Source organism: Chelonia mydas, chromosome 5 (genome assembly GCF_015237465.2).
Source record: "Chelonia mydas isolate rCheMyd1 chromosome 5, rCheMyd1.pri.v2, whole genome shotgun sequence".
Taxonomy (NCBI): Eukaryota; Metazoa; Chordata; order Testudines; family Cheloniidae; genus Chelonia; species Chelonia mydas.
In genome coordinates this window covers 117,628,956-117,653,647 of record NC_051245.2, presented here as the reverse complement: position 1 = coordinate 117,653,647, position 24,692 = coordinate 117,628,956, and the positions used below count along the sequence as shown (strand labels likewise).

General features: G+C 45.8%; 1 protein-coding gene across 3 annotated transcripts in view; it reads left to right on the top strand.

Annotated features, from left to right (window-relative positions):
- Positions 1 to 492: 492 nt before the first annotated feature.
- Positions 493 to 24,692, top strand: part of ECPAS (Ecm29 proteasome adaptor and scaffold) — a 91,188-nt gene continuing 66,988 nt past the window's right edge. The window contains exons 1-4 of one of the 3 annotated variants that reach the window (XM_007065187.4): positions 493 to 628; positions 13,327 to 13,457; positions 20,402 to 20,518; positions 24,364 to 24,482. In XM_007065187.4, coding sequence (XP_007065249.2) covers positions 607 to 628; positions 13,327 to 13,457; positions 20,402 to 20,518; positions 24,364 to 24,482 — 389 coding nt within the window. In that variant the 5' untranslated portion in view covers positions 493 to 606. Of the gene's footprint in view, positions 629 to 979; positions 1,173 to 13,326; positions 13,458 to 20,401; positions 20,562 to 24,363; positions 24,483 to 24,692 lie in introns of those variants that run through there. The other 2 variants (XM_037902127.2, XM_043547370.1) reach the window with 2 other exon arrangements.

Genomic DNA, 24,692 nt, shown 5'->3' with positions numbered 1-24,692 from the left:
CCACAAAAAGAACAGGAGTACTCGTGGCACTTTAGAGACTAACCAATTTATTTGAGCATAAGCTTTCGTGTATGCATCCGATGAAGTGAGCTGTAGCTCAGGAAAGCTTATGCTCAAATAAATGTGTTAGTCTCGAAGGTGCCACTAGTACTCCTTTTCTTTTTGCGAATACAGACTAACAGGGCTGCTACTCTGAAAGTTATCAAATACATTTGTTAGTCTCTGAGGTGCCACAAATACTCCTTTTCTTTTTCCCCCATGTAAACAAGCCCTAAATTAGATTGTAAAGAAACACTGAAGTAAGGGAGGGAAATCCCTCCAGGAGCTGTTTGAGGGTATGGACAGGAGCCTGGTAGCAGTGGAAGGAGAGATGGGAGGAAGTGGCACCCCCTCTGGGGGTGTTTCACACTTCCTCTAAATCTGTACCTGGCCAGCATTGGCTCCAAATCCCCGGCAGCACCTTTCCCAGTCGGAAACCCTCCAGCCTGCTACAAGCACCTACCACAGATAGGGGGAGAAAGGCAGCCGTTTTGCGGCTGAGGGACCCGTTTCCCTCCCTCGCCCCGACCCCCTTCTAAGCGAAGCGAAGGAAGCGCCTCCGCAGCCATGGAGGTCAGCCTGGACTCAGGTCAGTCGCCCTGCCCGGGGGCAGGCTGGGTGCAGCGGCAGAAAGAGGGGGGCAGGCGGCAGGGAAGGAGCCCGCGGGCGCTGAGCACATGGGCAGCCGGCGAGGGCTGCTGGCTCGGGGCTCGCCCCTGGAAGCCCGGCGGGGCGGGGAGCCCCCGGGGCAGGGGGTTTCTCAGGAGCAGGCCGCGGCGGGGCTGGGCCCAGGCGGGGGCGGGGGGGAGCAACAGGCGAGGGAGCGCGGGGCTGGGGCGATGGCTCAGCTCTTTCTAAATATAACAGCGGAGCGAAGCCAGGGAGGCTGGGCTGGGGGCGGGCGCCGGGGCCGCGGGCTGCGGGGGGGGGAAGCTGCGGCGCTCGCACGGTGGCCGGCGCTGGGGAGCGGCCCCGCGGCCGGGCCAAGGGGGCGCGCGGAGAGCAGGGGAGGGACCCCACCGCGGGTGACGGGATTGCTCCGCCGCCGCTGCTCCTCCTCCTCCCTCCCCCCGCGGCGGCGGCGGCGGCTGGCAACATGGCTGCGGCCGCCTCGGCTGCCCAGGATGAGCTGAGTAAGTGATACCGACACAGGCCCCGGGGCGGGGGGGGGAGCTTATTGAGGGGGGGGCTCTGGGTTGACAGGACCCCTCCCCCCGGGTGTGGGTCTGTCCTTGGGGCGGGGCCGGGTCCCCTCTGTCTGAGGGGGCGGGGAGCTGGGAAAGGGGGTGGGTGTGTGGGGGTGGGGGGGGAGGCTGGTTTCTTCGCCCCGTGTGTCCGGGGGCGCCCCGGGCGAGGGGCGGGAGGGGGCCGGGGCTAGGCCTCGGCTGTGCGCAGTCACGGTGTGACATGGAAACCACAGCCTGGGGCCGGGGGGTCCCCGCCAGTCTCCGCCCGCAGCCCCCCCGGGGTATGGTCCCCCTGGGGGGGGCTCTGCCAGGCCGGGCCTGCTGGGGACACCCGCCTCAGCCAGCGGCGCCTGGGGGCAGGGGCTGAATGTCCCGCTCCCCCCCCCGGGGATGGGCCCCAAGCCGGGCAGGCCGCAGTGACTCTGCTTTCCAGCCCCCACTGGAGACGGGGGGAGCCCCCCAGCCGCGGCAGGGCCGGCCCTGGGCGCTTGGCCCCGCGGGGAGGGTGGGGCTGGCTGAGCAGGGCGGGCCCCCGCTGTGGGGTGCCCCCGCCCCCCCCCCCCCGTTTAATGCCCCCACCGGGGTGGCTGTCCCTGCACGGGGCCTGGGCCCTGCTGCGGGCGGGGTGAGTTTCTGGGCCCGGGGCCCGGAGCAGGAACTGTCCGCAGCCCGTGACCCGGGTGCCGGCTGGGAAATGTAGTTCTCAGGCCTAGCAAGTGGCTGGTGGGCGTCAGCCGAGGCTGGCTCCGTGGTGAGAGCAGATGCCGTCCCTGCTCGGTCGTTACAGGGGGGTCTCTGGCTCATCTCGCCAACCTGCTCGCTGTGTGACCTTGGGCAAGTCCCTTCCTGGCTCCGTGACTCAGTTTCTCCACCTGTGAGCTGCGATTCGTTATGCTCCCTTATCAGACCAGAGGAGGGTATTGTGAAGCTTAATGATTGCAGAGCGCGTGGAGATGCTTGGATCAGAAGTGCTGCAGAGGTGCAAAGTATTTTAAAGTTCTGGTCGTTTATATTCCATCTCCAGAGTAGCGTCTGATAGATATGAATAATCCTTCGCTCATTTCGTATTTTTTCTTGTAATAATAAGTGCATATATACAAGCTCTCCCCTTCCCGAGCTTGATATGTTTTGTTTGAATTTAAAGTCGGAATCTAGTATAAGAATAAAATATGTTGGAAAATACATTTTATCCATTTCAGTTTTCTTCTGTTCTGCAAATGATGCCCCTGATCCAGCATTAAGAACTTCATGGCAGATCCTGTGCCCGTGCACTTCCCAGTGCTGATCAGGATGGTAGTCAGAATCTGAGTGACGGAGTTCAAATTTAGATATTTCTTATTTGGAGGGAAAGGATGCCCAGTTGTGGGTGTTTTTTAAACTTCAAATCTATTGCTGAATTTGGTGCAGTACATAATAGATCTGTCTCTGAAGAAGTATAAAATGTTAAGGGAGTGTTTTCTTGTCTTGTTGCTGCATCTCCTGAGATATAACAAAACTAGTTTTCAGACAACCTTGATGAATTAATAACAACGTGATGTATAACCCAGCTGGAGGAACTGTGATGCTGATCCATGGGAGAAATCAGTGGGCTGAGGAAAGTGGTGTTTTAGACTTGGCTTGACTGTGGAATTGATTTCACCACCAGAAACTCAGCAGAAGGAAGAAAGGTTTTAATGCAGACTTTCAAGCTCCAGGCTGTCAGATTTAAACCATGCATTACTGCTTGCTGTTTAACTTGATTCTTCTGTCCTCTCTTTGGAGAAAACCCCTTTAGCCTGCTTAGTTTCTACAAACTATTGCAGCAGTTCTCAAACTTCATTGGACTGTGACCCCCTTCTGACAATAAAAATTACTACACAACCCCAGGAGGAGGGACCGAAGCCTGAGCCCGCCGAAGCCTGGCTGCCCCAGGTGGGGGAGCCAAAAGCCCGAGCCCTACCTCCTCAGGCAAGGGAACTAATGTCAAAGCCCAACCTGGGCCTTGCTGCCCAGGACTGAAGTCCTCGGGCTTTGACTTTGGCCCCGGGCCCCAGCAAGTCTAAACCAGCCTTGGCGACCCCTTTTTAATGGGGTCCTGACCCACAGTTTGAGAACCGCTGAACTATTGGATGAGGTGAATAGACTGCAGAACACCGAAATACTGGTGGTGGCCCTGATGCCACCAAAGAACCATAATTTCATGTAGGAATAAGAAAAACCTACAGAATTCACTGATTCTAAGGTCGGAGACAAATCTGAACATACTTATTCCAGTGACAGTTGGGATGAATCATTGTCATGACCACTGTAGTCTAGAAAAATTGATCAGACTCCATGATCACCATCAGCCATGAAATTCTTCCTGTACAGTCAACTGTACATCACCAGTGTTCCCTTCACTTGCAGACCTTGTAAAACTACTCAGGCCTGGTCTAAACTACATAGTTAGGTTTACGTAAGGCAGCTTATGTAGACCTAATTATATCAGTATACATAGTACAGCCTTGTCCCGCTAATGTAAGTGCCCTACTACACATAAGCGGCAAAGAGTCCTGTGGCACCTTATAGACTAACAGATGTATTGGAGCATAAGCTTTTGTGGGTGAATACCCACTTCATCATATGCATACACATAATAACTCCACCTCCATGAGAGGCTTAGGGCTTATGTTAATGTAGTTAGGGTGATGCAGTCTCAGACACTGTATTACTTACATCAGCTGTTGGTTGTCTTGTCAATTTCAGGGCTCCATTCTGGAGCTCTGAAATTGACAAGAAAGTTGGGCAGCCAGAGCCTGGCTGCCACTGGGTCCCCAATCCCAGCCAGGCTGCGTCCACCTGGCTCCCCGCTCCCAGCTGGGCTGCCCCTGCCTGGATCCCTGCTCAGGGAGGTGAGAACCTCAGGTGTCTGGCCCCAGCAGGGAATGGGGAGCAGAGCAGAGCTGAGAGCCTAGGCTCTCAGTCCCCCCACACTGCCCCTCTCCAGTTGTCAGAAGCGCTCCTGGTGAGGACGTGCACCACCGACAGAAGGCAGGTAGTGTGGACGTCAGCCACTGCAGTAATTACTGCAGTGACTGTAAGTTGACCTAACATAGGTCGATTTAAGTCTAGCGTAGACATGCCCTCAGTGGAAGAGTTCCTGCTTGCAGACACAGCTTTATTCAGTCTATGGAGTGCTAATTTCCCCCACCTACAAACTGAATATAACTGTTGCCTGTTTTTGGCAAGGTGTCCTGTGGCTATATTGTCACTGAGTTTGCAGTCACATTTGCATTTAATCCAAGCTTGGAAGAGGGGAAAGAAGAATGTCTTACAGGGTACAGTCCAGTTTAGCAGTTTGATGTCACCCTCATCAGATGTCTCAAACTATGTAAACTATGACTTACCGGTCAGCTGTACCACTAGAGAGTGTATAATACCACCCTTCTGACTTGAGGGTGGTGGGTTTTTTTGTGGAGAGGGAGAATGGTGATTTTTTCAATGCCACCTCTATGAATAAATGGAAGAGCTGTACAGTCAAAGGTGAATTTTAACAGGAAGCATAAGAAATTCAGAGTGGGAAAATTGGGCAGACTTCTCAGGTAGAAATGTGCGAGAGACTAAAATTAAATGCATCAAATTGTATTTTGAAAGGAACCTGATCTGTAGGATAATGAGCCTCCTGAAGGAGTAACCAAAATTTTCTTTTAGATCAGAAAACCAATTTGTCTCTGTTTTGTAAGCATGTAGTGATAAGAAACTTTGATCTGTAGCAACATTCAAATAGATGAGCTGTTACTCCTTTTTGTTGTTGTTGAGAAAAGAGTGCTTGCTTAAACTTTTTATGAGGATGCTTATGATTTGGTGGATGAATAATTTAAACAGTGATAGCTTGACTCCTAATTTAAAATCAGTACAGTGGGCTTAGAGCGGTGTGTGTTCAGAAAGAAAGAAAAAAGCCATTTTCAAAGAGAACAGGTAGTAATCTGAAGGGAGTCTAAACCTGACACACTGCACATGGAAATCCAAATTTTGGCATTTCAAATCTGTATCTAAACTTTTCTCTGGTATGGAGGAATATGATGAAAACACAAAAATACAGTCCCACAGTAAAAGACCATTTTTTATAAACTTGAGTAGTGACTAGGACAGGTCCCTTGTGGTGCTCCCTTAAAGTAATTTGAGATTGCGGTAGAGCCATGAAGAGTACCTCCAAACCCTGACTCCCAGTCTGCTGCTATAACCACTCTAGATGTACGTTCCCCAAATCCTAATACAATTCCAGCAAGAATTTGCCTGGTGTTTTAATGGAAGCATAATTCAAGTAGATCAGAGTTGGACTCCCAAACTGGGTATCTTGCTCCTCCAGTGCAGAGTGGTGCAGAATCAGTTGTTTAGCTTCTGGAGAAATGAACACCTCATTTTGCTTTCTGTTCTTTTAATGTTTGCCTCAGTCTCCCCTTCTTTCCCCTGAATCATCCCAGGAATGAAGTTGACTGACTGTATCCAGGTAGAAGTAAGCACTTATTTGACATGGAGCCTTCTGGAGGAAAATTCCAGGATATGTGCACAAAATAACTTCTATAAAATAGGCTTAGTGCAGTAACAGTAGGCTGTTTTTAAGGATGTGTACGTCCTCTAGAATGCCTTTAATATTGAGATCATAGTGCTCTTGCCATAAAATGGAGTTTAGGTTGGGAAAGATGAAGAAGGTAGCTGCCTGCATCCTCTCACAGAAAGTTACTGTCACAACTCCTGGAGTTCTGTTGTGTTCCAGGCTCAGACTGTATGGCTGGGTTCCCTAGGATACTGTTGTGCTAACTAGATCTGTTGTGAAGTACATCTGGTTTGACATGTCCCAGCCTTAATAGTCCCTCAAATCCACTTTCATAAATAGAAGTATGCACTTCATGCTTGATATTCTCTTCTTACACGAATACACATCACAGAGTTCTGTAAAGAACAGCTGACATGCTGTTTACAATGGCTATAAATGCCACTGGGAGCTAATTCTTTAGTATAAGAGGAAGGGAGGAGAAACTGGACACACAAAAAATAGCATTTGAACTGAGAGCTGACTTCTTTGAACAGATGGATAAACAATGAGCTACAATGATGAGGCTGAACATCCAGAAGGGTTTATTTTGTTATTTTAATTGAAGAAATAAGAGATGGGTGGCAAAACTGTCTTTTAAAAGGTGCAGTATAGTAAACGTTTAAAAAATCTTCCCTGCCCCTTCCTTTCCACTATTTCTTATGGCAAACGACCATATAAGAGAACCAGAGCAAAGGCCCAATCAATCTCCTGTTGGATTTTGCTATTAACTTCAGTGGCTGAAGGGTCCATCTCTAAGGCTACAGAGATTTAGGGGGCTACTAAACAGCATGATGTAAAGTCTGATCAGAGATCACTGTAGTACATATGGGAGACTGGGGGTCATAGAATCATAGGGTTAGAAGGAACTGCAAGGGTCCTCTAGTCTAACTCCCTGCCAAGATTTGTTGTGTCTAAACTATCCAAGACAGATGGCTATCCAGCCTGCTTTTGAAAACCTCCAGTGAAGGAGCTCCCATAACTTCCTTAGTCACTTACAGTTTGTGGTTCAGGGCCTTGCCATTAATCTGGCTTTGCTATAAAAAATGTTTATACTCGCTCGATGGCTTAAAAAGAAAGACAATACTTGTGGTTTTATACACTATGTAGTATCTGCAATTTAAAAGATATTGTTCTTTCTCCTGGCGAGATGTAGTATTTACATCAGTTCTGAAACCAATATTCTTTCACATACTTTTATCGTATAGATTGGAAAAGAACCAGAAGGGGTTAGAAATGGCATTAGAAATCCTTAAGTTACCATGGAAATACTGTTACCTACTTGCGAGAAATTATTTCTGCTTCTAAAAATACCATCTCGCTATATACACAAATTGACCCTGGTGCTGTAAGCAACGGTCTAAAGATTTCTTCGGCTTCTCTACTTTCTTGATTCCTTAGTGCAAAATGAATGAATATGAAAGGACACACCTGAAATCTGATCAATTTTGTAAAATTAGTTCTAAAGTAGTTTCAGATATTGTACCTGCTCCTGAGTCCCCCACCCAATCTTTGTGGTTTTACAAACACATTTTCTTAAAACTCTCCCCCTGTTACTGAGCAAAAGATCCTACAGTAGTAGGAAAAAACAAAGCCGCAATCTTGCAAACACCTACACACATCAGTAGCTCCATTGAGTTATGCGTGAGTGTTTGCGGCATTGAGACCTAACTTACTATACTGGGGGACAGAGTAGAACTGACTATAAAAAGCTATGTTAATTGCACACAGTATACAAACTGCAATAAGAGAGAGAATTGTACACACAGTTTCTTATAGTAATAGGTAAAACATATGCAGACTGATTTTTTTGAAAACTAACCGTTCATGTAATGATTCTGGTTTTTACTGCTTTAAAATAATCAAGCCTGTTTTAATCTCTTGATGCTACTGTTTATGCTTGTGTTTTTAATTTATTCTTGATAAATAGCCAGTGGTTATCGTTAACTGGAGCACAATTGGAAAAGGTTACACACATTGGGCCCAACTTCTGGGTTACATAGTGACTAGATTTCATTTGAAAAAACGAACTGTTTCTAGTCCTCATGGTTGGGAAGAAAAGCTTGAAAAAAGTGTCCCAAGGGTAACTAATGCCGTGATGTCTGCTGAACATCCTAAACAATTACTCTGATTGGTGGACTACGTCATTAATCCTAGAGGGCTGTTAATTCTGAAACCAACTGTTGGGAGAGGCCCAGCTGATACCACCCCAGCAGAGGATTGTGTGTGTCCCCTCATTGCCATGTCACCATTGTGGCTGTGCCAGGGTGGTGTTGGCAGACACACACACGCACGCACACTCTCTCTCTTTCTCCCTCCTTTGCTCAGGAAGGGTGGGGCTGAGACATCCCTTCTCTAGGATGGACTCCAGCCCACCTGAAGACAGGGAAGAGATGGCCCATGGAGAGGGAAGGCCCAGCCTTATCAAAGAGGAGTGGTGGTGGAGTCCCCTGCCAGCCAAACAGACCGCTCTTGTGCAGGAGATCTCTTGCCACTTCACTCCAAACAGGGGTCATGGCCACAGTGTGGGTCATGGCCATGGAGTGAACCTAGGGACCTGGAGTAACTTAGTTAATAGTAACAGCCGTGTTAGTCTGTATTCGTAAAAAGAAAAGGAGTACTTGTGGCACCTTAGAGACTAACCAGTTTATTTGAGCATGAGCTTTCCTGAGCTACAGCTCACTTCATCGGATGCATAGTTAATAGTCTGGGCAGACTTATATTTGAGAGGATGGTTAAAAGCTATAGAAGAGAAAAGTTATTTCTCGGACTGACTTAATACATGATCTGGCTCCGTTAAGCAATTCTAGCTGCATCTCCTATGAATCCCTCTTTATTTCCTCCCCACCCACCCCCTCCTTTTTTTTTTTTAAAAGACCACATTACCCTCTTGAAAAGGACAGTTCATTTTAGTCATTTGGTCGAGTTAAATTTAATCCCAGACCTTGATCAACATTCTCTTTCCAGTGTCACTATGTGTACCAAAGAATTAGAGACATTAGACATACTGAGTACACAAGTCGGTCCTTTATGTTAACCAGCTAGTATAATGTGTGTTATAGTTGCAAACATGGGGCTAAGGGAGCAGCATATTTTATGATCCTAAATCTGGAATGTGAGCCTGGATTTGAGATCTCAGAAATAGTCAGGTGTAGAATCTCAGAACAGTTCTCCACATGTAACTTGCATTTCAGTGATGGATGAAATGATGCTTAATTAACTTCCGTACCACCATTGTAATCTTCATCCAAGGATTGCAAAATGCTTTACAAATTAAAACTAATAAAACACTGAGTTAACCGACCCATCAAAATAACAGTTTACAGAAAGCATATATGTCAATAGATTGAATTAAAAGCTTTAGTCTTGGTTAGCAGGGGCACAGATTGCATGTCAAAGGTGTTTACTTTTTATTTATTTATTTATTTATTTTTGGCTGGTGGGCTTTTTGTTTTAATTTATATATCTTACGGTCCAGTTGTGAGAAGACACTTTGTGGAGCAGATCACAGCAGTATGGAACTGCCAGGGCTAATCCAAAATGGATCCGATTACTAAGGCTGTCAAACAATTAAAAAATTAATCATGATTAATCACGTGATTAAAAAAATTGCGATTAATCACACTTAATAACAGTCTACATTTATTTAAATATTTTGGATGTTTTCTACATTTTCAAATATATTGATTTCAGTTACAACACAGAATACAAAGTGTACAGTGCTCACTTTATATTTATTTTTGATTACAAGTATTTGCACTGTAAAAAACCAAAAGAAATAGTATAAAATGTTAAGGGAGTGTTTTCTTGTCTTGTTGCTGCATCTCCTGAGATATTACGAAACTGGTTTTCAAACAACCTTGATGAATTAATAACAACATGATGTATAACCCAGCTGGAGGAACTGTGATCCTGATCCATGGGAGAAATCAGTGGGCTGAGTGTTTTAGACTTGGCTTGAGTGTGGAATTGGTTTCACCAACAGCGGTTGGTCCAACAAAAGATATTACCTCACCACCGTGTCTGTCTAATACCCTGGGACCAACATGGCTACACCAACTCAGCAAACAACTTGAGAAGTGGTCAGTTTAGATAATTAAAAGTAGTTTCAGGTGATACAGCTGTCAGGGTTTGTGGCTTTACAATGACACTTGTTTTTATTAAAATGTTTTTCGTCTTCCCTGTTGCCATGTGACAAGCCCACACCAACAACAGAGGAAACTGACTCAAGCCATAATCCTGTAAACACCTATGTGCTTAACTTCAAGCATGTGAGTAGTTCCATTGCAATCAATGGGATTACTCCAGGTTTAAAGTTAAGCAACTGAGTCAGCATTTGCGAGACTGGAACTTCACTGACCATATAGAGGAAACCTGTGAAAATAATGTACATGCCAAACACACAATGTAAATCCATTGGACAGAGAGGAAATCGTTCTCTTTCTCCACTCTTTCATCTTATCATAGTAGTCTGGGGTGCTACTTATACCATTAGCAGAGGAAAAAATTGGAAAAGCAGTATACTTTTTTTTTTTTTGTTGACCCTTCCCCTTTAACATACCTTTTGCTTGACTGCTGCTTCACAGAATTGCTATATTTCCTGTGGCTTCTACTCTATATCTCTGCTTTTGAAAATATATATCTTTAGCTGAAGGTTACAATAAATAAACTTCTTCTTTGCATTCACTGCAATCAAGTCCTATTCTCTACCACAATGACACTGGGAAGGTCTCCCAGATGTGGAGTTTGGGTGCACTGCAGCCAGTGGTGAGCACAGACACTGCAGGCATTGTTGACGGCTCTGTTAAGGTTACAGAACGCCGTCAGAGTTGTGCGTGCCCAGTGGCTCTCAGGATCAGGCTCTCATTACCCCATGCTGCTCAATTCGTGAAACATTGGAGAGTTCTCAGAAGGCAGATACTTTAGGGAAATGAAATATGACAGAAAAAGGCAGGACATGAGAGAAGCTTTTTAAAAATTAGGTGGGAAGAATGTATCTTGGCTCCCTGAGGCAGCTGATAGCATGAGAAAGCAAGAAAAATCCCCCTAAGACAAGAGATTCACTGACAAGTACAATATGCATTGGAGGAGTTGCTGAATTTTGACTTGTAATTCAGCTGGCATTAAAATTTTATAGTCATTTTGTCTTTTCAACTGCTTACCCTGTTTAGTTCAACCGGAAACAAAATGTTGGGAGGGAGGTGTATACGCTTGGTCTGCTGCCTGCAGAGAGATGATACTGTGGCTAAGAGGTCTACACTACCACCTTATGTCGGTATGCCTACGTCGCTCCAGGGTGGTGGAGTACCTATGCCGACAGGAGACCTTCTCCCGTCGGCATCTTCACTAAGTGCTAAAGTGGCACAGCTGTGCTGCTGCAGCGCTGCAAGCGTAGACAAGCCCTGTGAGGGCTTTAACAACGGGATGGGAAAAGTTGAGACGACAGAGCATCGTTTCCAAAGGCCTTCTTATCTGAATAGTGAGTGTTCAGAAGTCACTTGAAATCTGCAGGTACATTATTTGTACTTAAACGTCTGTGTTGCCTGTTGAGGGACTGATTCCCTCCATCCCTTGTATATCCATCCAAAACCCATTGACTTCCGTGGGAGCTTTCGGTTCCCAAGGAATACAGGGTTAAACCTTTGTGACAGGAGGGCCTCTCCGTCTCCCAAGTCTGAGCAGCCCATCCCTCAACCCATCAAAGTCCTCCTCTTCTTTTAGGGTATAACCAAAGTTAAAAGAAACATTCTCTCCTTTTGGGTGTTTCAAGCAGAAGAGTACTGCTTCCTCCTTTTTGACTGTATTAGACTGGCCCTCTTTGTTGCTGCTTCCTCTGATATGTAGCAGCAGGGCTTGATAGATTGTCAAGACCAACTGCATGTGGACCATAACTCTGTAGAGCTGATGGAGGACTGGCTCTTGGCTCTACCTGTGTCTCCAGGGAGTACACTCTGTCACATCCTTTAATGTGTAGTATGGGTCATCTAACAAGGGATTTTTCTTCTCTTGTATCGGAGCGTCCTGGAGCTCCCACCATCATACTTCTGTCCCACAAGCATCACAGATTAGGGACAGGGCAAAGGACATTTTCCCTCCATTTAAGTTAAGAGCAAAGCATTGTGGGGCAGTACATGTTGGATCTGTAAGGGTTTTAGCTTCCCCTTGTTTTAGGCTGCCTTTTTGTTTGTAATCTCCCAATTGGATTGACCCTGTTAGCAATCCATTGTAGATCAGGTGTGCGTAGTGAAGCTGCGGAGAAGAGAAGGGAACACTCCTGCCCTTGTGTATCAGAACCATCCTGCCCCCATACCAAGCTGTGAAAGTGCTGTTGAGGTGTCTTGCCACCCATGTGGCAGTCTGCTTTTCTTCTAGTTTAGCCATCAGGTCAGCTAGATCCTAGTGATTAAAACAGTGACTTCTCCATTTATTAGCCTAAAGACAGGTGGTCTTCAAGCCAATTGCTTGCGATGTCGACAGAGGATTTTGGTCTTGTTGATATTCCTAAAAGGATCCTTTCCTAGTTCATACAGGGAACAGATGCATGTTTTTTATCTCTTCCTCCCATCCTGATCTTGTATCATTTGCAACTCTTATGTCCTTACTGACGTTCATACTGTTGTTTTATATTCCTTCCTGGGTTGGGTGGTACTGAGAGGTGGTGAGAGGGATAGAGAAATGAGATTGTCAGAACACTCCAACACATTCATGTGGGTGATAGGACCTTCACAGTCTTTTGCATTTTAAGTTATGTCAAAATATTGTTACTTTTCTGACACCCCCATTTAATTCCTATTGGTGATGACAGTCTCGCTTGAAAATTGGGTTAACAAGTAATAGCAAATTCAGATAGTTCGTTCAGCTTCATAAATGCTTTTCTGATGGTGGCTCAGTGGATTGGTAACAGAGCATAGTGCCTTTCCTCTCTAGGTTGCTGGATCAAATCCATCCCTCGTTACACTGTAAGCTCTTGGTGCAGGGACCTTCTGTTTGTGCCATGTATAGCACAAGGGGGTCCTAGTTCATGACAACAATATAAATAATAATAGATGAAAAGTTGTTGCCATTCAGTAGCTGTCTAGAGGCCTTTGTTATGGTCTTAGTCCAGAGTCCAGCAGACAGATGTCTGTATCTCAAAAACGACCACCACAACTGACACTTCAGTTGGCAGTCAGAGCAGCGAGGCCAAAGGATTACTAGATACGGAGGCTGAAGTACTGTCTCAGCCATGGTGGTGTTCCAGATTAGGGCTGAGGCCCATAAGTGGGGCAGTGTGTGGAAGTTTGTGCTACTTCTGTCCATGCTGAACCTGATCTGTGGATAATTGAGGGTTGAAGGCCATCAATCCAGCATCTTTCAGCAATGGAAAGTGTGCATGCAGTTTTAAAAATAGAAGAACGTGCTTTGTTGAGAGCTTTGATTGAAGATGCTCAGTCCTTACCATACTTTCGTCCCAGCTGCTGTAGTACAAACCCATACGGGTAGGAAAAGATTTGTCTGCTGTTTGGGTTTCTAACTCCAAATTAACTATTTATTTTTTTTAAACTACAGATCAACTTGAACGTGTATTCTTACGTCTTGGCCATGCAGAAACAGATGAGCAGTTACAGAATATTATATCCAAATTCCTACCCCCTGTCCTGCTCAAACTGTCCAGCACGCAGGAAGGAGTGCGTAAAAAGGTAAGGGTGCAGTTGTAGACTTTCCAGTCACTGGAGATGTAGACATCCATGATGTATCAATGATTTGGTGTTACTAGCTGCTTTCCACAAGAGAAAATATTCTGTGAAATGTTAATGTGATGTATAGAATGTTCATGGGATGTTACCGTGATGTATAGAGTCACTCCTCTTTGCTGTCAGACTAGGATACTTGCAGTAGTCATTGCTATCATTCACTTAACTGGTTGTATGTCAGTTCAGGGCAACTGCACCTGTATTTCCCCCCTTGGTGGTCCAGCAAGGGCCCCCACTCATAGGCTCCCAGCTCCTCAGCCGTCACGTCTCATAGGCAGAGACCCACGTCTCTCCACTCCTGACTGGAGTTTTTCCAGGCTGCACAACTCCCTGCCTTACACTGTGAGTTTCCCAGTAAGTCCGATGGCCTTAATGGCCTGCGCCTGCACTTCGCTTTCTCCTTGGAGGCTATACCTAGTGTAATTGCCCCCAGTTATACCACACAGCCCTTTCTAAGTAAGCACGTTTGTTCTTTGGATGAAAGCAATACCGAGAAAACATTAAAAACAAAAGAAGCTACACCTATGCTAATAAGCTTACTGGAAATCACCCCCAACTCCAGCAAGGGCACTGGTAGGACTCAAAAAGAAAAGGAGTACTAGTGGCACCTTAGAGACTAACAAATTTATTTGAGCATAAGCTTTCGTGAGCTACAGCTCACTTCATCAGATGCATTCAGTGGAAAATACAGTGAGGAGATTTATATACATAGAGAACATAAAACAATGGGTGTTACCATATACACTGTAATGAGAGTGATCACTTAAGGTGAGCTATTACCAGCAGGAGAGCTGGGGGGGTACCTTTTGTAGTGATGATCAAGGTGGGCCATTTCCAGCAGTTGACAAGAACATCTGAGGAACAGTGGGGAGGGGGGGAATAAACATAGGGAAATAGTTTTACTTTGTGTAATGACCCATCCACTCCCAGTCTTTATTCAAGCCTAAGTTAATTGTATCCAGTTTGCAAATTAATTCCAATTCAGCCGTCTCTCATTGGAGTCTGTTTTTGAAGTTTTTTTGTTGAAGAATTGCCACTTTTAGGTCTAATCGAGTGACCAAAGAGATTGAAGTGTTCTCCGACTGGTTTTTGAATGTTATAATTCTTGACGTCTGATTTGTGTCCATTTATTCTTTTATGTAGAGACTGTCCAGTTTAGCCAATGTACATGGCAGAGGGGCATTGCTGGCACATGATGGCATATATCACATTGGTAGATGTGCAAGTGAACGAGCCTCTGATAGTGTGGCTGATGTGATTAGGCCCTATAATGGTGTCCCCTGAATAGATATGTGGGCACAGTTGGCAACGGGCTTTGTTGCAAGGATAAGTTCCTGGGTTAGTGTTTTTGTTGTGTGGTGTGTGGTTGCTGGTGAACATTTGCTTCAGGTTGGAGGATTGTCTGTAAGCAAGGACTGGCCTGTCTCCCAAGATCTGTGAGAGTGATGGATCATCCTTCAGGTTGTAGATCCTTGATGATGCGTTGGAGAGGTTTTAGTTGGGGGCTGAAGGTGATGGCTAGTGGCGTTCTGTTATTTTCTTTGTTGGGCCTGTCCTGTAGTAGGTGACTTCTGGGTACTCTACTGGCTCTGTCAGTCTGTTTCTTCACTTCAGCAGGTGGGTATTGTAGTTGTAAGAATGCTTGATAGAGATCTTTGTCTCTGTCTGAGGGGTTGGAACAAATGCGGTTGTATCGTAGAGCTTGGCTGTAGACAATGGATCGTGTGGTGTGGTCTGGATGAAAGCTGGAGGCATGTAGGTAGGAATAGCGGTCAGTAGGTTTCTGGTATAGGGTGGTGTTTATGTAGACCATCGCTTATTAGCATGGTAGTGTCCAGGAAGTGGATCTCTTGTGTGGACTGGTCCAGGCTGAGGTTGATGGTGGGATGGAAATTGTTGAAATCATGGTGGAATTCCTCAAGGGCTTCTTTTCCATGGGTCCAGATGATGAAGATGTCATCAGTGTAGCACAAGTAGAGTAGGGCATTAGGGGAGGAGAGCTGAGGAAGCATTGTTCTAAGTCAGCCATAAAAATGTTGGCATATTGTGGGGCCATGCGGGTATCCATAGCAGTGCCGCTGATTTGAAGGTATACATTATCCCCAAATGTGAAATAGTTATGGGTGAGGACAAAGTCACAAAGTTCAGCCACCAGGTTTGCCGTGACATTATCGGGGATACTGTTCCTGACGGCTTGTAGTCCATCTTTGTGTGGAATGTTGGTGTAGAGGGCTTCTACATCCATAGTGGCCAGGATGGTGTTTTCAGGAAGATCACCGATGGATTATAGTTTCCTCAGGAAGTCAGTGGTGTCTCAAAGATAGCTGGGAGTGCTGGTAGCGTAGGGCCTGAGGAGGGAGTCTACATAGCCAGACAATCCTGCTGTCAGGGTGCCAATGCCTGAGATGATGGGGCGCCCAGGATTTCCAGGTTTATGGATCTTGGGTAGTAGATAGAATATCCCAGGTCGGGGTTACAGGGGTGTGTCTGTGCAGATTTGTTCTTGTGCTTTTTCAGGGAGTTTCTTGAGCAAATGCTGTAGTTTCTTTTGGTAACTCTCAGTGGGATCAGAGGGTAATGGCTTGTAGAAAGTGGTGTTGGAGAGATGCCTAGCAGCCTCTTGTTCATATTCCGACCTATTCATGATGACAGCACCTCCTTTGTCAGCCTTTTTGATTATGATGTCAGAAGTTGTTTCTGAGGCTGTGGATGGCATTGTGTTCTGCACGGCTGAAGTTATGGGGCAAGTGATGCTGCTTTTCCACAATTTCAGCCCGTGCATGTCGGCGGAAGCACTATGTGTAGAAGCCCAGACTGTTGTTTCGACCTTCAGGAGGAGTCCACCCAGAATCCTTCTTTTTGTAGTCTTGGTAGGAAAGTCTCTGTGGGTTAGTATGTTGTTCAGAGGTATGTTGGAAATATTCCTTGAGTCGGAGACGTCAAAAATAGGATTCTAGGTCACCACAGAACTGTGTCATGTTTGTGGGGGTGGAGGGGCAGAAGGAGAGGCCCCGAGATAGGACAGATTCTTCTGCTGGGCTAAGAGTATAGTTGGATAGATTAACAATATTTCTGGGTGGGTTAAGGGAACCACTGTTGTGGCCCCTTGTGGCATGTAGTAGTTTAGACAGTTTAGTGTCCTTTTTCTTTTGTAGAGAAGCAAAGTGTGTGTTTTTGTAAAGTCCAGCCATGAGGAAGTTTGTGTGGAAGGTTGGTTTTTTATGAGAGTACCCAGTTTTGAGAGCTCACTCTTAATCTTTCCCTGTTTGCTGTAGAGGATGTTGATCAGGTGGTTCCGCAGTTTCTTTGAGAGCATGTGGCACAATCTGTCAGCATAGTCTGTATGGTATGTAGATTGTAATGGATTTTTTACCTTCAGTCATTTTGGTATGATGTCCATCTGTTTGCATTTGGAAAGGAAGATGATGTCTGTCTGTATCTGTACGAGTTTTTTCATGAAATTGATAGATTTCTACTCCATGCGGCGAAATGCAGTGCCTTGCATAATGACAGGTTTCAGAGTAGCAGCTGTGTTAGTCTGTATTCACAAAAAGAAAAGGAGTACTTGTGGCACCTTAGAGACTAACAAATTTATTTGAGCATAAGCTTTTGTGAGCTACAGCTCACTTCATCGGATGCATTCAGTGGAAAATACAGTAGGGAGATTTATATACATAGAGAACATGAAACAATGGGTGTTACCATACACACTGTAACGAGAGTGATCACTTAAGGTGAGGGATTCTTCTGTGATTACAAGTTCCCAACAGCTGGTAGCTCAGAATAGGCTCCCCCAAATATCTGTATAAAGTCACTCCTTTATATAGTTTGGGCCTTTGATCTTGGGGGACAGTCACCCCCCTTCAGGGCAGAGGGCTGGTTTTTTGCATAATTGGGGATGGGGAATTTGCATTCATCTCCCTCCTAGATATTTCCTGGGAAATCCACTTCACATGTATTGTCCCAAGAGTTGATACTTATCTACCACATTGTGCGTTACAGTCTGTTGATCATCAAGGCCCCCAATAATACATAATCTTTGCATTTAATACAATGGACTCCAAAGATACTTAAATTTAATTCAATATCTCCCAAAGATACTGCAGGAAACTGCCATATCTGTTACAGGGTGCACTAGAAATCTGGGAATAGCCCATCTCTCAGTTGCTATTGTGGAATTTCAAAGGTTATTTTTTAATCTGCCAACCTCCCCCATCCCTACCCCAATGTTATAAATCTTGTTCAAGTGGGGAAACTATTGTGCCACTATGGCCCAAGTTTTCTAAAAAGCTCAACACCTACAGTCGGGGCCAGATTTTCAAAAGAGCTCAGCTCCCATTTAAGTACCAAAACCTGGTCCCAATTGTGGGTGCTGAACACTTGAAAAGCTGGCGCTAGATGTGTATTGCTGTCAACATGCTGAAGGACAAACATTTGACACAACAGGGTGTATAGTGTCAAATACACACAGCTCTGGTACACTTAGTGTTGTGAGAGAAAGCATCCGGCTAGCTGGTCTGGGTATGTGGTGTGTTTTCTTCTTTCAAGTTGGAATTTGTTAACCAGATTCATCTGAATCTTGGTAGGAAAAGGCCAAAAACTGCAATTTTTAAAAATCTTATGTAATTTAAGGAAGAAACCTTTTAAAATGACAAGTGAATATTTTTATTTCGGTGTGGGCTTAACATTAAATTGTAAACCAAAAAATCTTACTCGCTTTACTTTCCTGTCTAGACCAAAGTTTGATATTTTCCATTCAAAAGCTATCATGAACATAATCTATCATTTTCCTGTGCTCCCAAGTGTTTGTAAGGTCAGCTCTCAGCAGGGAAATACAGAATCCTGAATGTTCTTTTTGACAAAAGGTGGTGGGGGAGGAATTGACTCTTCCAGTATTTTTGTTTTGAAAATTTTAAATCCCGATTTACAGATTATTCTGTTGTTGGTTTTTAATTATGTTTACGGTTCTAATCTTAAACATACATATGGGAAAATTATTCTAAATTAAGTGTTTAGCAGCCAATTAAAGGTGATTAAAAATTAATTGACCTCTCGTAAACCTCAGCAAAGATCTAATATGCACTATGCATTTGTGCAGAGAAACCTGTTCAACACAAGCTCTGCTTTTGATACATTATTTACTTCAAAGCCTTGCTTTTCATTCTGCTGCCTCACTTTAGTCTCACTCCTAAACTACCACAAGAGACTGAGAAATATGGCATGTTTTCAGACACTGACAACTTTTCAAAATATACCGAATGGCATGCTAACGTTGGCTCTGATTCAGCAAAGAACATTGGCCTCCCTGTTCAGCGAAGCACTTAAACACATTTGAAGACAATGGGAGCTAAGCACAAGCTTAACTTTAAGCACATGCCTAAGTGCTTCCTGAATTGTGGCCTAGATTTTTATCCCTACAAGCCCATACAATGAGAGGCTAAGTTAGATCAAAATCAGCAGCTGGAATTGCAATAAACTGAAGTGCTAATTGTCCTCAGCTCCAGCTGACTTCTGTGGATCTTTGGGGGTACTCAGCTAGCCAGTGCAGTCTCTAGAGCATAGGTATATTAGTATTTCTCACAGAAAGCATACAGGCAGACAACTGCTTTCTGCACCTGCTGAAACATCTGTTACGTCTTCAGGAGTAGCCCCAAATACAGCACATTGCAGTAATCTCCTCTGGTGGTAACGAAGGTGCGGGTAACCAAGGTGAGCTCCACATCAAAAAGAAAAGGGTTGCAACTTTCATGCCAGGCTAGATGGGAGAAAACGCACTCGTGGCCACTGCTGCTATCTGCGGCTCCAGATGTAGCAGAGATTTTAACAAGTTATCCAAGTTGCTAACTTGGGTAACAAAAGATGTGCAGGCTCTCCCGGCTGAGATAGCACAGGTCATCTCTGCTATTTCCTCCGGTCGTTTTCCCCTAGCTGGCTGTCACTGGCTCTGTGTTCTCCATGCTGAGCTTCAGCTACCTAACTCTCATCCAAAGCCCAGTCTCAGCTAGACACCAGGAAGACTCATAGTGTATATTGCGTAGATTGTGCCCAGGTGCTTCAGGAACGGAGTTGACTGTGTGCAGTCTGGAGTGTTTGACCATGCTGGACCAGATGAGGCACTTGGCAGGGGAGGAGGTGATATACAAACAGAGCCGTCTCTTGAGTAGGGCGAATTGGGGTGACCGCTCCGAGCCCCGTGCTTTGGGGGGCCCTGTGGGCAGGTGCGATTGGCTGGCGCAGTTGGTCCTGGAAGAGACACACCCGTCACTTCCGCCCCGGGCCCCACACAATTTGCTGGTGCAGTCGATCCCGGAAGAGAGGAATCAGTCACTTCCACCCCAGGCCCCGCACCCTCTTAGGGACATCCCTGAATACAAATGTTCTAGCTCAATTTAATTACTGTCTCTTTTAATGTGGACCCTTTTTCTTTTCTCAGACTGATTTGGCAACTCGCACAAGTGCTAGATTTTCAGTACTAGAATCATCCTCTGTCCACAGGGTACAGCACTGATAGCCCATTGCCACCTTCCCCACATCAGTCTGCCAGCATTCCTCCATCTTGAGATGCGGCAGCCAACTATATAGAGAGACAAGTTAACTCTCCGTAATCATTCCTTCCTTGACATCTCTTCCAATACTGCTAACAAGAGCACCGCTTGTGGTGGATGGTTTTGTGATGTGGATGACAGTCCGCTAGAAAGTGTCTGGAGACCACCAACGCATTTCATGCAAGCTAATGGATAATATGAGAAATGATGGCAGCCATCTTGTCAAAGAGTTGGGAACTAAGTCCTGCAGAACTCTTTGGCCTGTTCTGTGTTTAATGGACCATATTGTATGTTGGGAACATATTGAACCCAAAGCTGAAGTTAATGGTTTTTTCTCCCTCCCAGGTCATGGAGCTCCTAGTTCACTTGAATAAACGCATCAAAAGTCGTCCAAAAATTCAACTTCCAGTAGAGACTTTACTAGTCCAATACCAAGATCCTGCTGCAGTTTCCTTTGTCACAGTAAGTACTGTTCTTCCAAGAACATTACCTGATTTGTATAAAGGTGAGCTCTTTCTATTCTTTAGAGGCTCCTTGTGGTGCTTATCTGTCAGTTCCCTTCAGAAACATATTATTGTGATGAGAGAGACGCTTTAAAGTGACTTAAAAATAAACAACTATATGCCACCAGCATGGCTGAAAGTAGTAGTTTTATGACAGGTTTCAGAGTAACAGCCGTGTTAGTCTGTATTCGCAAAAAAAGGAGTACTTGTGACACCTTAGAGACTAACCAATTTATTTGAGTATAACCTTTCGTGAGCTACAGCTCACTTCATCGCTAAATTACTGACAACTTTTTGTGAGACCACTTCAATTATTCTCCAACTTTCACTTGAATTGACAGATTTGTTGTTTGTATTAGTCGCACATAGAGGCCCCATTGTGCCAGGTGCAGAACCAGCACCTACTGAGTGAGTCCCTGCCCTGAAGAGGTTACAGTTTAGAGCCCTGATCCTGCAAATATATAAACATGTGTTTGCCTTTATGTGTATGAGTAGTATGTGTAAGTGTTTTCAGGATCAGGGCCTTAATAGATGAGACAAAGCAGGAGAAAGGGAATAATATCCCCATTTTTCAGAAGGGAAACTTTATCAGATTAATTCATTTTTTTTTTTTTTTTTTAAAAAGACTAAAAACTACTAACCGCTTTGTGAAACTAGTGAAGGCAATTCTTAGCTGAACTGTAGTGTGTGTATTACAAATACCGATACCGGTTTCATGGAAAAGACTTCAGAACATTGGAAAAGACCTGTCTTCCCTCTCATTGCTCTGCTGCTAACTCATGCATGTTCTTCATGGAAAATAACACCGTGGGAGCAGAGATGGAAATGTTTAGAGTGACAGTTAAACTCATTAAGTAGAATTCACTTCCGCTGGAGCCCTGAAACCAGCTGATTGTCCAAAACAAGAGCTAACAATGGGAGAAATTGTACATGAGCTTTCCCTTGGATGAGGCCAAGGATTTACAAGATGTTCATATTTTGCAGAACACTGAGAAAAACACCTTGTGTGAAGGTAAACTTGAAAAGCAGCTTTGTGTGCCATCGTTGTTGTCTATGGCAAAAGTCTGCTGACCATCCTATACTGAAGTGATATATGCTGTTTCTCGTAGCGTAGTCAGTTTCATGTTTTAATAAATACCGTGCCTACAAAGAAACATAGCACAGCTCACCTCTGCATTGTGTTGGTCTGCTTCACAGTGCTACTTCCTTTCCATTGCGAATCACTGCTTATATTTAGTTACTGAAAATTTGCAATAAATACCACAGAGGTCACCTCAGAATGGTCTTTTGCTAACTTCACACGATGGTTTGATCTTTTAAAAAAATTATTAATCAGATTAAACTAGTCACGGTCATGTGGGCATGCAAGTTTGAGAACTGTAACCATTTCAGAAGATAATAGTAATTTAGTAGGTCCGTGCTTAACTTAATCCAGTTGGAGTAATATGGTTAGATAATTGTTGATACTTATAACAAAGCCTTCAAATTTTTATCAGACACCTGGACTTAGTTTTTAGCTACACTTTGTCATAAAAACCATACTTGGCTCAACAAATCTTCAGCCAGGGCTCAAAATTCCTGTTCACGCAGATAGAGTCCTTATTTATCCACAGATCAAATGTACTGATCCCACATTACCCAGCCATTACAACTAAGCTTTGACTTTGAATGACTACCTCTACATGCTAGAGCAGAGGTGGGCAAACTACGGGCCACATCCGGCCCTCGGGACCGTCCTGCCCAGCCCCTGAGCTCCTGGCCCGGGAGGCTCACCCCTGGTCCCTCCCCCGCAGCCTCACTTCTCCGTGCCGCCAGCACAGTGCTCTGGGTGGTGGGGCTGTGAGCTCCTGGGGCAGCGCAGCTGCAGAGCCCGGCCTGAGCTGGTGCTTGGAGCTGCGCTGCGCGGCGCAGCTGCTGTCCTGGTGCAGCTGCCCCCCAGCCACCAGTGCTCCAGGCAGCGCGGTAAGGGGGCAGGGAGCTGGGGGTGGTTGGATAGAGGGCAGGGGAATTCAGGGGGTGGTCAGGGGCATGGATAGGGGTTGAGGTGGTCAGAGGGCAGGGAACAGGGGGGTTGAATGGGGGCAGGGGTCCCGGGGGGGGCAGTCAGGAAGGAGAGGAGGGGTTGGATGGGGCGGCGGGGGGCAGTCAGGGATGGGAGTTCCAGGGGTGGTAAGGGGACAGGGAGCAGGGAGGTGGATGGGGCAGGGGTCCCGGGGGGGGGGCAGTCAGGAAGGAGAGGGGGGGTTGGATGGGGTGGTGGGGGGCAGTTAGGGGCGAGGGGTCCAGGGGCAGTCAGGGAGAAGGGGTGGTTGGATGGGGCAGGGGTCCCGGGGAGGGCAGTCAGAAAGGTGGGGGGTTGGATGGGGTGGCGGGGGGTCCGGGGGCGGTCAGGGGACTGAAAGCAGGGGGGTTGGATGGGGCAGGAGTTGCGGGGGGGCCATCAGGGGATGAGAAGTGGGGAGTCGGATGGGGCTGGAGGCCAGGCCATGCCATGCCTGGCTCTTTGGGCACTTGTGCACTGGGAATTGGATTGACTCCTGCCCCCAAACATATATAAAAATATATATATAAAAATTTTAACCATTAAGTTATTGAACAGCCAGCAGGTAACCATTCTACATCACTACAAACCTGAGCTGGATTTGAACCAGCACTTTAGCAGTGCAAGGGGTTCCTCTCCCGTTATCAGCCTCTTGTGCTGTCCTATCCCACAGCTCTGTATTTTTAATTTTATTTGCAGCTTTTAACAAGGAGCATTTAGAAATGTTTTCAAAGGACCTCTTGCTTATGTTGCAGAACTCCATAGTTACCCGATAGTTCAGTTTTATTTCCTTTCAGAAATAGGGACCTGAGAAAGTGAGAGAGAGGCATCCTCCTAAGTGCCTGTCCTGAGGTGCACTCACCGCAGGTGCCGCCTCTCCTTGGTTGCGCTGGAGATTAGCTCTGGCGAGGCATTACGCCATCCTCTGGTGCTGTCTCTCTCGTCATTCTCTCATCCTGTGGACCCAGGAACTGCAGCGTCGTCTTTGTGACTTGGCCCTCTGGCTGGGTCACTACATGGTTCCCCTTCTTGGGGGTGGAGTAAAGTCTGTCCTGGAACAAATAGTTCCAGGTGGTCCACTGTCCTCTGCCTGGTATGTGCCGTGTCCCCAATGGCTGGTAGGGGAACCCGGGCCCGCCCTCTACTTTGGGTTCCAGCCCAGGGGCCCTCTCTTTAGCAACCAAGTCTGGTCTCCTATTCCTTGCTGCTCTTCCCCTGAGCCTTCTCCTACCTTCCTGTCCCCCGGTTTGCCAGCCTCCCAACTCCCTCCTCCCAGGGAGTGACCATGGACTACCCTCTATAGTCCTGAACATACCTCTCTCCTCCCAGGGAATAACTGCAGCCTTCTTCCCGGCAGCCCCCTTCTATTGCCAGCTATCTGACTTTATGCAGGACCCTCCTGTTCTTGTCCAGCTGAGCTTCATGTCTGATTAATCAATCCCTGCTCCCTGGCTCCTCCTCCGAGTGCCACCTATGGGTTAATTGTGCCTAATTTACTCTCTTAGGGCCATTGTGGGGAGTACACTCCATCACAGTGCCTTACTCCCATTGAAGTCAGCAGTGAATAAGAGCGGAATAGGTGCTGAACCTGCCGGTAGAAAACTGTCAGTTAATCATCGTTAGCCCTGGAAATAATTGCTTGGTCTTTCAGACCCTCAGTTCTTATATACAACGTCAGAAACATACCATATGGGGCTAGTTTAACAAAATTGATTTTTCTTTTGTATTGATGCTACATATATTTTTTTTTTTTACCCTTGCAGAATTTTACTATAATTTATGTTAAGATGGGTTACCCTCGTTTGCCTGTGGAAAAACAGTGTGAGTTGGCACCTACTCTCCTCACTGCAATGGAAGGGAAACCGCAACCACAGCAAGACAGGTATGACTATGTACAGTTGGAATGAAAGAAGCTTATATTATAAGAATAAAATGAAATGCACTTTTTCTTGGTGATCATTTGATTACCTAGCAAGACTTGCACGTTGGATTATATATGCAGAAATCCAGCTTCGCTTCCTGACCATTAGTTAGCATGGAGGACACATCAGAGCAGGGATTGTCTCATATGTTGAATCTACATAATACCCAG